Source organism: Leuciscus leuciscus (assembly GCF_965113295.1).
Source record: "Leuciscus leuciscus genome assembly, chromosome: 22".
Classification (NCBI taxonomy): Eukaryota; Metazoa; Chordata; class Actinopteri; order Cypriniformes; family Leuciscidae; genus Leuciscus; species Leuciscus leuciscus.
Genome location: NC_138746.1, coordinates 33,433,027 through 33,446,567, shown reverse-complemented (window position 1 = coordinate 33,446,567; position 13,541 = coordinate 33,433,027). Strand labels below are relative to the sequence as shown.

At 40.4% G+C, this 13,541-nt stretch overlaps 2 protein-coding genes across 2 annotated transcripts in view; both read left to right on the top strand.

Moving 5' to 3' along the window:
• The window catches only part of LOC309487074 (exportin-5-like), a 449,972-nt gene that overhangs the window by 20,010 nt on the left and 416,421 nt on the right, over positions 1–13,541 (top strand). The gene's annotated exons all lie outside the window — the stretch shown is intronic.
• Positions 1–13,541, top strand: part of arfgef3 (ARFGEF family member 3) — a 67,472-nt gene that overhangs the window by 50,499 nt on the left and 3,432 nt on the right. The window contains exons 31-34 of the mRNA XM_082154589.1: positions 3,149–3,280; positions 3,742–3,872; positions 5,283–5,622; positions 11,489–12,382. Coding sequence (XP_082010715.1) covers positions 3,149–3,280; positions 3,742–3,872; positions 5,283–5,622; positions 11,489–12,382 — 1,497 coding nt within the window. The remainder of the gene's footprint in view (positions 1–3,148; positions 3,281–3,741; positions 3,873–5,282; positions 5,623–11,488; positions 12,383–13,541) is intronic.

Genomic DNA, 13,541 nt, shown 5'->3' with positions numbered 1-13,541 from the left:
TATCTAAAAGTTTTATGAATGTTTAAGGTTGTAAAAAGTCTTAAATGGTGGAACAGATGTGTTAATTATAATTTAAAGAGGTCTTAAATTTTGGGGATGGAAAAACAGGAATCAGCCTAATTAATTATTTAATTAATTATCACACCTAAAAGGTTATGATTGAATTAAATAAATGTGAGCGCTGCACGTTCAGAGTCAAAGCGTGGCGCTGTTGTGCGCTTTCAGAGCAGTTCGCAATCATGCACATTTATATTAATAGATCGTTATTAATAGAGTTACTCTTAAATTAATTATGGCAATGTTTACTTTATGGTGTTTATATTGAAATAGGTTGTACATGGTTGTAAGAGTGAATTTCTTAGTCTTTCTTTGCTTTGACTGGGCACCAAAATACCAATAATAACCAGAGGAAATAGACCATGACTCTTATTTTGATATGCAGAACGTTCTTCTCTGGATGAAGATAAGAGTGGGGGGGAAACGTCAGAATAATGTTCATGAGTTCATTCATGATGTTCATCCGTGGTCGTCGAGCTCATGCGCACTGTGGTCAGAGCGGTATTAATGCGATTAAGGTGTTTACATGCCTGTTTATTGCGTTTAAAATCAGCGTACACCACATATCTTAATGTGATTATGGTTACTACGATTATGAGCTTAATCTCAGTTTGATTGACGTATTGTGTTTTCATGAGGTTTAATCACATCATTGCCAAAATCCCATTATAATCACATTATGAGTGTGCCTGGAAGCCCTTTATTAGGAAAGAACAGTCCATTTTTCATTACACCCTTAAAACGTTGCCCTGTGCCTAACAAAGCTGCGGGGTTCACATAACTAGCTGCTAATGCTAACCACTAACCAGTTAATCTTTCATGATTGTTCATGACATTGAAAGTGAGAATTAAGCATGGTCCGTAGGCGATAAACTAAAGAGTTGAGCTCTCTACGTCTAGACTTTGTGAGGTTCACACAAGCTGTTTCTGAGCCGATGAAAGTGAAAAGCTTGTCAGACAGGCTTGAAAACAAGAGTCATGGAAAGATTGGCCTCTAAAGCGTTGGAAAATCGCATTCCTACTACATCGGTTTGAACATGAAAATTCATTGTTACTGTGTGTTTAAACACATGCTCTGCAGAACGTTGTTTACGTCCACAGATTGAAGCGTAATGCTCAGGAAGTCTTCGGCCACATGTGGTCCGTCTCGTCTAATATTCAGGCTGTAATCTGCTTTGAGGATTAGTGTTGTGCTATTTTCTGGAAAGAAGTAAAATGGTGCTACCATCAAGATCTTGAATACACGTGTAAACTTAATGCTTTCTGATAATTACAAAATCACGAGACTTTAGATTGCAATTATCTTATTGTATTTCTTATTTGGAAATCAAGTTTCCTGAAGGCTGTGCCAGTAAGCCATTGTTTTGCTTCTGAAACAACACTGTCTCCCTCAGCCAGTGGAAGTTGGACCGGGACAATCGGTTTGTCTGACAATGGCAGGATGAGGAGGGGGGTGTTGTTTTTTTTCATTTAGTGCTGCAGATGGAAGGAACAATATTGACCTTTTAAGCAGTGCAAACGCTCATAGACTGAGGGGGATTGAGTCATTTCCACGAATCAGTTCATTCAAACATTGGGAATCTACGTGGCTTCAGTGGCTTTTGTGGTTGAAATGATGGATAAATAAAATCGGCTTTTAAGCCTCATCAAAACTAATACATTTACATTGAATATTATCAAAAAGCTGAACATGATTGGGGTATTTATTTAAGCTATATCATCCAACCATAGACTAGAGATGCCGAACACTGTAGTGAATCTGGTGTACAGAATCAAAGGTTTTCCTTGTATGGTTTCACTTACACACACACACACACACACACACACACACACACACACACACACACACACACACACACACACACACACACACACATACACAGAGAGATCCTGCTTACATGCTGATGCTCTTTTGCAGTTATAAAGCTGCTGCTATAAGAAATGTTGATATAGGTCAAGCACAGAGTACGGACAGATGCAACAGCTTTATTCATGTGAGCACTTAAAGAGCTTGTTCTGTACAACGTTTTTAATGGGGAGAGGATTCATGTGTCACGTGCATATAAACCAGTGCAAGCTCTGATTTGCACTGCAAGTTTCATCCAAATGTGGGGGAAGAAAATTGAAAAAAAATATTTTAATCTAATTATTTTAATATAAAATATATAGTTGTGGCCAAAAGTGATGTCTGGAGGAGATATTTGTTTTTAATGACCCTACAAATTCGATTAAACCATCAAAATATGAGGAAAATATTTTATATTTGTTTTAATATTTTCAGTATGAGTGAAGACCAAACCCCAAATTATTTGGCAAAAAAAAAGCCAAACAACAGCTACAGATTTTATTTTAGAAAAATCCATAGAAAAACTAAAAGCTCAAAGGAAAAACAATACATTAAGTAGCCTAGTCATACACAATCAGTTATTAATATTTTGTTGGTTTTCTCTTGTTTTTGCATGTGTTCATAATTTCTTTGTATGACAGCCTGGCCAAAAATGATGTCTGCACAATTTCGCGTGATTCATTGCTTTATCACAAATAAAACAATCTACTTCAAGCACAATTATGTTTACAATATGCTTACAAAATCTTTAAGCAGTTTTTATAAATTTTTGAATTAAGCGTGATATCGATTTTACTAGGCTGGACATCATACACTGAGAGTGTGTGTGTGTGTGTATGTATATATATATATATATATATATATATATATATATATATATATATATATATATATATATATATATAATTTAATATATAATTTGGATGGATGGATGGATGGATAGATAGTTATAAATATATATATTATAAAAATGTATGTTAATTTGTATTTATGTACATACATTCCTTCTAAAAATAGTGGAATTAAATCATGAAGTTTCTTTGTTATTGTTTTCTAAATCCCTTCTCTTCTCTTCTCTTCTCTTCTCTTCTCTTCTCTTCTCTTCTCTTCTCTTCTCTTCTCTTCTCTTCTCTTCTCTTCTCTTCTCTTCTCTTCTCTTCTCTTCTCTTCTCTTCTCTTCTCTTCTCTTCTCTTCTCTTCTCTTCTCTTCTCTTCTCTTCTCTTCTCTTCTCTTCTCTCCGGCAGAATCTGCTGGCTTGTTTCCGGAGCGGTTCGGACAGTTTCACTGGAGACGCGTGTGAAGTGAAGGTCGCGGCCCCGTCACACTCTCCTTCAGCAGAGGCCGAGTACATGAGGATCCGGGCCATGGCTCAACAGGTACACCTGCACACCTCACTCACCTCATTTATTTTAATAACTAATAATTCCTGACCAAGGCATACGCAGAATAAAGGGGCGGGGCCTGGTTAAGTTAGTTAGTTGTGTGTTAAACTGGCGGTTATGGTAAGGGACGGGACATTTCCCAAACACACTCGGACGCGCTCGACCAATCACAACACACTGATCCAGCCGACCAATCAGAGCACAGTGTGCTTTTCAGAAGGAGGGGCTTCATAGAGACAGGAACTAAACAGAGCGTTACTGACAGACTGGGAAGAGAGGAGCCGCAACAATGGAGAATATGAGGGAAATAATCAACATTCAAGGAAAACATGTTCTAGTCGAGCACAAAAACAACATCAAGACTTTAAAATGGCCTCTTTAATAAACAGCTGCTTGGCTCTTTGTGTGTATAATTTATTGTTTATAATAGTTGGATTCATTTCTCCATCTTCCAGGTCTTCATGCTAGATACGCAGTGCTCACCTAAAACTCCCAGCAACAAGGAAGGGTTTGAGCACGCTCAGTCCTGTGTGCTGATCATTGAGCTTCCAGCCGATCAGCAATCCAACGGTCAAGCGCAGAAGAGGTGAGAGGATGGACATTAAACTCAGACTGCAGATATATATTATTTTAATAACGCTGTGTAGATCATGACTTGATACAGGACTGCAAGAAAGCGAGGGGATGCATCGCTCCCAATATTCAGCTTAGTGGTTGATCAATATTGGTTTCAGTGACTGATACGTAACATGCCATTCATCCATAGACCTGATATTAAAGAACCACTTTTTATAACTTACAGTACAAAATGTTAAGTAAAATAAATTATAGTTGAATTACAGATTAAAACTGAAATGTTGTTTTAATCAAATGTAACCTGTGCTTGTGTGTTTTCTTCTCTTTCACATGCTGTGCTTGACACAGAAAAATTGGGTAAGGCCACTGCAAACAAAACCTGCGTGCCTTACTGTTCTTCCATACTTTTTAAAGTCCCCCTGTAGTCAATCATTATCCCTTAAAACTCATCTTTGATCACCAAAATGATGTTTTAAAAAAATTCTTCATGCCTTGAAATAACTTGAATGTAACTCGACACCCTTGCCTCATTTAGTATTTGTGGTTCTATGAATATTTAAATGAGCCCCGCCTCCACCCACTCACTCACACAGAGATCCACTGGTTGACGATCACACGTTGATCTGATTGGTTAAAAGGTAGTTTGTGATGTCAGAAACACCAGCGATTTCAAAGCGTGTTTTTGAGACTGTCTTTGGTTCACTGCAGTTTTAAGGAGGAAATACTCAGCAATGCTGTCGACTTATGAACTTACACATGCTTTGTCTTAAAGCACATTAAAAACACCACATAGACATACAGTATAAACAACATTAAAAGCTGGATTTTGACCACAGGAGGACTTTAAAGTAATCTATTTATCACCTACAGAACAGGGTTGTACACTGCATGACACTGCATTTGTTTAGATTTTTGTATACCAATTAGGGATGCACCAATATGAAAATTTTGAAAAATATGAAAAAACGATAATTCTTTACATAGCCGATAATCGATATATTGGCCGATAAATCTAAATCTAAATTTGTATATAATTTTTGAGAGCATGATTACAAAAGTCTCACGGTTAAAAGCCATGTCCTCATTAAAATTTGTATGTAGCCTATACGACCTTAATCGATTTTCCTTTTTTGAAGTGATTCCAATCATATTTCAAGCAATAAAAAAAAATGTGCTTTAATATATCAGCCAAATTTTCTTATCGGGCCGAAAACGATAACATTAAAAATTAACATATATCGGCCGATACCGATATATATTGTGCATCCCTAATACCGAAGTATGCAGGGCATGGAATAGAAACAACGAAAGTTCATTTTAGGACATCGGTCTTACATACGTACTACTTCTCGTGCTTGTAAATGAAATTCTGATCCCAAATGATGTGTTTAAAGCGAACCGAACGCATGTTTCTGTGCAGGATTCCCTTCAGGACTCTGGTGGTGAGTTTGCTGTCCCATCAGGTGCTCCTGCAGAACCTGTATGATATCCTCTTGGAGGAGTTTGTGAAAGGCTCTGGGATCTCCGAGGGCCAGGCCAGGGTCCCGGGAGTGTCGGAGCCACGAGGCGCAGGCTTTCTCCGCTACATCTCCATGCAGAACCTGGCCATCATCTTTGACCTGCTGCTGGACTCGTACCGCACCGCGCGGGAGTTCGACACGCGTCCCGGCCTCAAGTATCTGCTCATGAAAGTGTCAGGGGTGTGTGGAGCTGCGAACTTATACCGCCAATCTGCCATGAGCTTCAATATCTACTTTCAGGTACATTTACTTTCTTACCTAAGTATATACAGGGACAGAACAATGTGAGCACCAACGAAATAGGCAATATTTCTTTATTTAGGTGTTTTACAAAAATGTACCTTTAAGGGTGCTTTCACATCTGTAGTTCGGTTCATTTGGTCCGGACCAAGGGCGAAAAATGATACATTGTAGCATTTTTCAGGCATTTTGGTTCCTTTTCACACCACACTGATCGCTCTGGTCCGAATCAGTTTATGAGTTGATAAAACGAACCAAAATACAGTCACGTGACAACATCCACATCACTCGTTGGCCAGATGTGTCTTGAACGCATTTCCATAACTGCTCTTCGATTGGTCAGAATTAACGTGCGGGGAAATTCCAACAGAACTCCCGGAAGTAAACAAAGAGGAGTAAAATCCGGCAGACAACACACCGCTGTTTACTATGGAGAGACGACTGCGTGGGCTGAATGTATCCCTGGTCATATTTTATTATATAGTTTGCCTACACCACTTTAGACAAACAATAACATTTGAGAATGAAGCGAGGATGCGGCTCGAAAATAATGTGTTAATGCACTGCACGCGGCGAAGGCGATGCGCAAGTCACTTTAGGAGGAGGCGTGCATTAATGTTGGTAAACACTGACATGCTCATCATCCAAACAAATTACCAACGATCCATCAGGTAATGTTGTGCCCTTTCTCTCTTTAAAATAGTTTTTGACAGTTGGGACATATGGTCATCAGACCAAATTTCTATCAGGCTCCGCACCTCCTCACAACTCCAAGTTTGTCCGCGAGCTGCCATGCTTAAAGTAGCCTGGGTTTCCCCATGCTGCCTTGAGCGCAGCGTGATTTTATTCACGCTGCTAGGCAGCCTGGATACCATGGACTAGATTTTCCCCTCAAAAAGGGAACCAATCACAGAACGGGGAGGGAGCAGCAACACGATGATGACGTCTATGCGACACACCGAAGCAGTTTGTTTATATCTATGGATCCAACATGGCATCAGACACGAAGTTACCTTTCGATGCAGCCTTAGATAGTGTTCTAAGTAGTTTAGAACGCAAGTTTATTTCGTCGTCTTCCTCATCGAATTTCTGTCACTCTACATACGTCATCTGGTATAATTGAAGCGATTGGCTATGAGCTACGTACAGGCGCATTTGATAGACATTCGTAGCGTCCAATAAACGGCTCTGGGCATTCGTAAACCACGCCTCAAATACGAGAAAATTAACATGTGGTTCCCAGACCACGTCTCAATGAGACGAGGTCAGACCAAGCGGCAACATTCTGATCTGAAAAATGAAGCCTACCCGGAAGTGCGAAAAACTGCAATACATCGAAAATCCGCTAGGGGAAGGTCCCAAAAGGGAGCAAATGTCCATAGCCCCCATGTTAAAATGTCAGTTTTCACAGCATAAATTCATGTTTTTACAGGTTGGTCCCATGGACTTTTATTGTATTTTTCGATAGGTTCCGAGTGCCTGACAACCATGAGGGCTGTGAATTTTTTTCTAACTCGTTAGTTTAGATCGTATTTAGATATAAAATGTATGACAATAAGGGCGCGATTGACAGCTTGATTGACAGCTGACAACGAGCATAGGCTGCGCCGAGTGGAATTCCTGAAATTTGACGTCTCGGCCATGATCTGACACAACACATCATACCTGTAAGTTATCCTTTCTGAACATTTGCATTGAAATATGGCGCCGCCCATACCCCCCATAAACGGCCTCAAAACCGTTCTTCAGAAGTCTATGGGTGACGTCACAGATGCTTTGTCCATATTTTTTACAGTCTATGGGTCAGACGTTAGCCAGGCTATGCTTAAAGTGCAAACTGTCAACAAACATTTCTCCTCATCCCATAATCACAGCGCAAACACCAATTGTTTGGTCCGCTTTTGGTGCGCACCCGAGTGCGATTGCCGCATTCACACCTGCCCAAACGAACCGCACCAATGGGGAAAACGAACTCCAGTGCGATTCAACCGAACTAAATGAGGCAGGTGTGAAAGCACACTAATACAGCCTCCAACCATATTAGAATAGATTAACTCGAAATGTTATACGGTAGGGGGCGCTATTACGTATCTTCTGAAAGAGTGCAGAATCTCTGGATCAAAAACACAGGCGAAGAAGAAGCAGAAACAAGTTATAGCATGTGTAAGCAGATCCATATCCATATATTATGTGAAATAACGTGATTAACCACTAAACAGCAAATAAATCAAAACTGTCTGGTAAAAAAAGTAATGGTACTGAATGAATGTCGAGCTTTAGGACTTTAGGACTCGATCTACTCCATCTGTGTTTTGATCATCGTTCTGAATCTGATTCAGATGTAGTCTTTGACAAAAACATGATTTTATCAGCTTTTCCCCTAAAAATGTAGCTTTTTTTATGAAACTCACCCACATTCAAGTGTTGATAAAAAAAGAAATGCATGAAGCTAGAATAAGACAGTTTTTTGCTTGTTTAAAAGCAGAGTGTCTGTTCTTTCTTATGATATATTGCATGTTCAGATATTCATGCAACAAAATATTCTGGGGGCCATAAAACTTATGTGAAAATAATCAAAAATCCTGGCTCTGGCTGGCAACTTTTTTCAAAAATGCTGTGGAGGAAAGAGTTAATACATCTTTTGAATGTGGTCTATCAGAACATCTGCCAGTTGCTTCAGAGATGTGGGAATCTGGAGGGAATCTGCTTCTCACTCAATAATATTCAAGCCAGGTGATTGGCTTCTGACCAGAGAAGATGATGAAGTTCATCCTCATGCTCTAACATTCCTGGTTTTATGATCATAACTCCATCTTTTTCACATTTTAGCAGTGGTGTCTGAGATTAAATCTTTAATTGATGTTGGTTTTGGTCAGGGTTTGTGGAAACGGTTTTCAGGGTGAATGTTGAGGTTTGCTGTCAGTTCTGTGTTGTTTGGACACAATCTTTCTTAGTGTTCGACAGTCCCTGTCATTCACTTTCAGTTTTTGCTCTCTATTCTTCTTCACTGATGAAGTCTTGCCATGCTTTGTGTTCACAGTCTTAGCATAAAGACGGTTGTTCTTAAAACGCACAACAATTGGGTTGTTAAGGTTACAGATGTCAAGTCGTCCATTAAACTCACATCTTGTACTAAACACTGCACCACTTATACTGCACTGATATACAAACTAGAGAATATGAATGACAAAAAGATGAAAGATAATCGCACTGTTTGTTTTTACAACAAATGATAACAATCCTATCACAAGGAAACCTCTCCTTTTGCCAAAATAACAGCTCTGAGTTTTCTTCTATAATGCCTGATGAGTTTGGAGAACAACTGACAAGAGATCAGAGGCCATTCCTCCAGTCAGAATCTCTCCAGATCCTTCAGATTCACAAGTTCATGTTGGTGCTTCTTCTCTTCAGTGGATACTTTTTATCCCTGTTTGCACTAAACACATCTAGTGGGTTTGCTGCCAAAAAGCCCTTTTTTTGTTTCATCTGACCACAGAATCCGGTTCCTTTTGAAGTTTCAGTCGTGTCTGACAGCTGAATTGCTGGAGTTTATTTTTGGAGGAGCGAGGAGCATTTTTCTTGAAATCCTCCCAAACAACATGTGGTGAAGTAGGGGTTGTTTGATCTTTTTTTTAGGCTTTCTGACCCCCAAGACTCAAGTAATCTCTGCAATTCTCCATCTGTGTTCCTTGGAGAGTCGTTGGCCACACAAACTCTCCTCCTCACCTTGTATTAAGACAATATAGACACACATCCTCTTCCTGGCAGATTCGTAACATCTTTAGTTGATTGGAACTTCTTAATTATTGCCCTGATGGTCAAAATGGGGATTTTCAATTCTTTAGCTTTTTTCTTACAGCCACTTTCTATTTTGTGATGCTCAACAATCTTTTGCTGCACATCAGAGCTATATTATTTGGTTTTACTCATTGTGATGGATGCTTAAAGTCCCCGTGAACCGGAAGTTGCAAACGACTTTTCTCCAGTGTTGTGACGTATTTCCAAGTGAAACGGAATATTGAACAGAGGGCAGGGTTTTACTCTAGCGCTCCTCCTCTCCATCTCTGCTCATAGCAGACTAACGGTTTGAGGGGAGTGGTTAAGCGTTTTCAACCCAAGCCGTCAAAATGACGTCATCAGAGAAGGGACGCCATTCCAGACCGGAAGTAACTTTTCAGATTTTGATTAAAGATTACCACGGCAAACTTTTTTTTTTCTGTGTATTAACTTGTACGGATTAATTGTTCACCACAAGACTAGTAATATGCGCTAACATAGTAAATAGGGTCAATTTTGATTTCATGTCGACTTTAAGGGAATTTGGCCTGTGTTTTTCCTCATATTTAAACTCCTGTGAAACAAGAAGTCATAACTAGACAATTTCATGTTCCTAGTCACCCTGGTGTGCTAAAAAAAAAGAAGGTATTTTACTCGTAAAAATTCTAGGGGTGCCAATAATTGTAGCCAACGTGTTTTGGAGAAAAACATTTATTTCATAATGTGATTTTCCCGCCCACTTTTAATTATTTTAATTCAATGAAAGGTTAGATTTTTGCACGTTTTTTTTTAATGAAAGTTCAAAAGGATAAACAATGCAGAAGTTTTTTGTTTTTGTTTTTGTTTTTGTTTTTACAGCCATTTTTGATCATATTTACCAGGGGTGCCATTCATTCTGACCACAACTGTATATTAAAAATAGTATATGTATAAATGAGCAAAAGTTGTTAGTTTCTGATACTAATGAATTTCTGATATTTTGCATAGCAACACAGTAATCACTTTACTTTGACAGCATAAATGCTGTCAGTTTTGCTGCTGCCGTTCTGACACACTCTAGATGTGTGAAACCTTACGGTGTTCATTAAAGGATTAGTTCACTTTCAAAACATTTTTTGCTGATAATTTACTCACCCCGATGTCATCCAAGATATCCATGTCTTTCTCTCTTCAGTCGAAAAGAAATTAAGGTTTTTGAGGAAAACATTCCAGGGTTTTTCTACACAGAATGGACTTCAATGGCAACCAACTATACCAATGTTCAAAGAAGGTTAAAATGTCCGTCTCAATGCAGCTTCAAAGTCTCGACACGATCCCAGTTGAGAAATAAGAGTCTTATCTCGCGAAACGATCGGTCATTTCCAAAAAAAAAAAAAAAAAAAAAATATATATATATATATATATATATATACTTTTTAACCACAAATGCTCATCTTGTACCATGTCTGAGATGCGTATGTATTACGTCATCACGTTGGAAAGGTCACGAAAAAAAAAAAAAAAAATAATTAAAACAAAGATGTCGGACGATTTTGAAGTTGGAGGAGAAAATGAGATGACATTTTTCGCCCTTCCCAACCTTTTTGAACCGGAGTACACAGACAAATAACTTAGATGACGTGACGCGTGACCTTTCCAACGTGATGACGTAATGCGTGGCACATCTCAGAGATGGTACACGACGAGCATTTGTGGTTAAAAAGTAATATATATATATATTTTTTTTTTTTGTGAAAATGACTGAAAAAGACCTTTATTTCTCGACTGGGATCGTGTCGAGACTTTGAAGCTGCACTGAGACGGACATTTGAACCTTCTTTGAACATTGGAATAGTTGGTTGCAATTGAAGTCCATTCTGTGTAGAAAAATCCTGGAATGTTTTCCTCAAAAACCTTAATTTCTTTTCGACTGAAGAAAGAAAGACATGGATATCTTGGATGACATCGGGGTGAGTAAATTATCAGCTAATTTTTTTAAAAAGTGAACTAATCCTTTAAGCGTAAGAATTCGAAATTTCAAATGATTTAACTGGTGAATATCTTTGTTCATGAAGCATCATCTCAATATGCTTTCCTGTTGGGTGTTCAGGCTTTGCTGTGTGCAATGCTGACGAACCAGGAGAACATGACGGTGGAGCAGGTGAAGAAGATCCTGAGTGAGGAAGAGGAGGGCGGCTCAGACTCGTCCCAGCAGTGCTCCTCCGAGGATGAAGATATCTTCGAGGAGATGGCCCAGGTGAGTCCTCCTCGTGCGCGGGAGAAGCGTCAGTGGCACGCTCGTGTCCCGTCTCTGAGCACACAACCCTCCAGTAGCGCAGACTGGGCCTGGCTGGTCAAACGCCTGCACAAACTCTGCATGGACTCGTGCAACAACTACATCCAGATGCACCTGGACCTGGAGAGCAGTTTAGGAGAACAACCCACACACCGGGCCGACCCACTCTTTTTCTTACCGCTTTTTAATTCGGAGACCTCCACGCCCTCGACCGGGGGCCTGTCGGGTCACGGGACGCCCTCCGAGGACAGTGTCCGCCTCCACCTTGACGAGACGCCCTCGGATGAGATCCTCAGTCCCGGTGGATCGAGTGCAAGTGTCCCCCAGCTGAGAGGAGACCGGAGAGACGGGGCCCGTAAGAAGGAGTGGTGGGAGAGTGCGGGAAACAAGCTGTACACCATCGCCACCGACAAAACCATCAGTAAACTCATGATCGAGTACAAGAAACGCAAGCAGCAGCAGCAGCAGCACAATCACACTGTGTTTCCCAAAGATCCCACAGCGGGAGAGAAGAGGGGCGAGGCGGGGACCGTGCGCGGGCCGGACCCCCCGGGACCCCCGAGGCCTCAGCAACTGGTGGAGCCGGGGCCGATGCGACACTCCTTCAGCGCGGGGCCTGAGCTCCTGAGGCAGGAGAAGAGGACCCGATCCGGCTCCACGGCCAGCTCACACAACATCTCCATCAGAGACTCTGAGGCACAGATACAGGTGAGACGCGACACGAGACCCACTGCACTTCACATGAGCAAGCATTCATTTTAAAATCATGAATAATGCATTTACCAAAGTTGACATAGGCCTCGTTTACACTGTCGGTGAAATGTGACCCAATTCCGATGTTGTGACACAGATCGCATGTGTTCTATGACCGTGTAAACAGGAAAAAAACGCATGCATTCAGATATTTCCAGATCGGTTTCAGGCCTCGTTCATATGTGGAAATAAATCAGATATAAATCAGATATGTGCCAGTGCGACTGTCATGTAAACGGGCAGATCGGATTTTCTGAGGCATTACGTCTCCGCGGTTTAATGACGAGAGCAATGCAAGTCTCTCCCTGTGGAGGATCCCTTTACCACTCTACAGATAAAGCGTTGTCGGGAAAATTCGTTTCGCGCACCTACCCCGAAGTGACAAAATAAAAGAAAATTCTGTATCAAAATTTATAAGGAAAGACCAGTACTTTGTTTAGGCTTGGTCTGTAGGGAATTACAAACCTGCGCACATATATTCAAACGCACATAACTATAGAACCAATTCTTAATGCGCATGTGAACGCCATCAGCGTTTCTCACAGGTTCGCGTTTAAAGTCTGTGTAGAGAGAACGATGTCGTCTTGGCGGCCCCAAATTTAATAACAAATGATCGCTGCGACGGAAGCGAATCAATCAAAACTAACTTTAGCTGGAAAATAACTTTATTAAAGAACCGCTATAAAGCCAAAACAATCTCTGTTACCTTAAATTATACGCTTATCTCTGTAAAGCTGCTTTGAAACAATCTACATTGTTAAAAGCGCTATATAAATGAAGATGACTTGGCTTGACAATGCGCATCTGCAAAGGGACGAATGGTGTCGTCGTAAGAGAGGAATGAGGACAAACGTTGACACAACATATCAAAGGTTGGCTTGAATCCGACAAAATTTCGGACCCGCTGCTCCTCGTTAAAGGGATACTCCACTTTTTTTGGAAATAGGCTGATTTTACAACTCCCCCAGAGTTAAACAGTTGAGTTTTACCGTTTTCGAATCCATTCAGCCGATCTCCGGGTCTGGCGGTACCACTTTTAGCATAGCTTAGCATAGATCATTGAATCAGACAAGACCATTAGCATTAGCGATTTTCTAGGCTGATATGGCTAGGA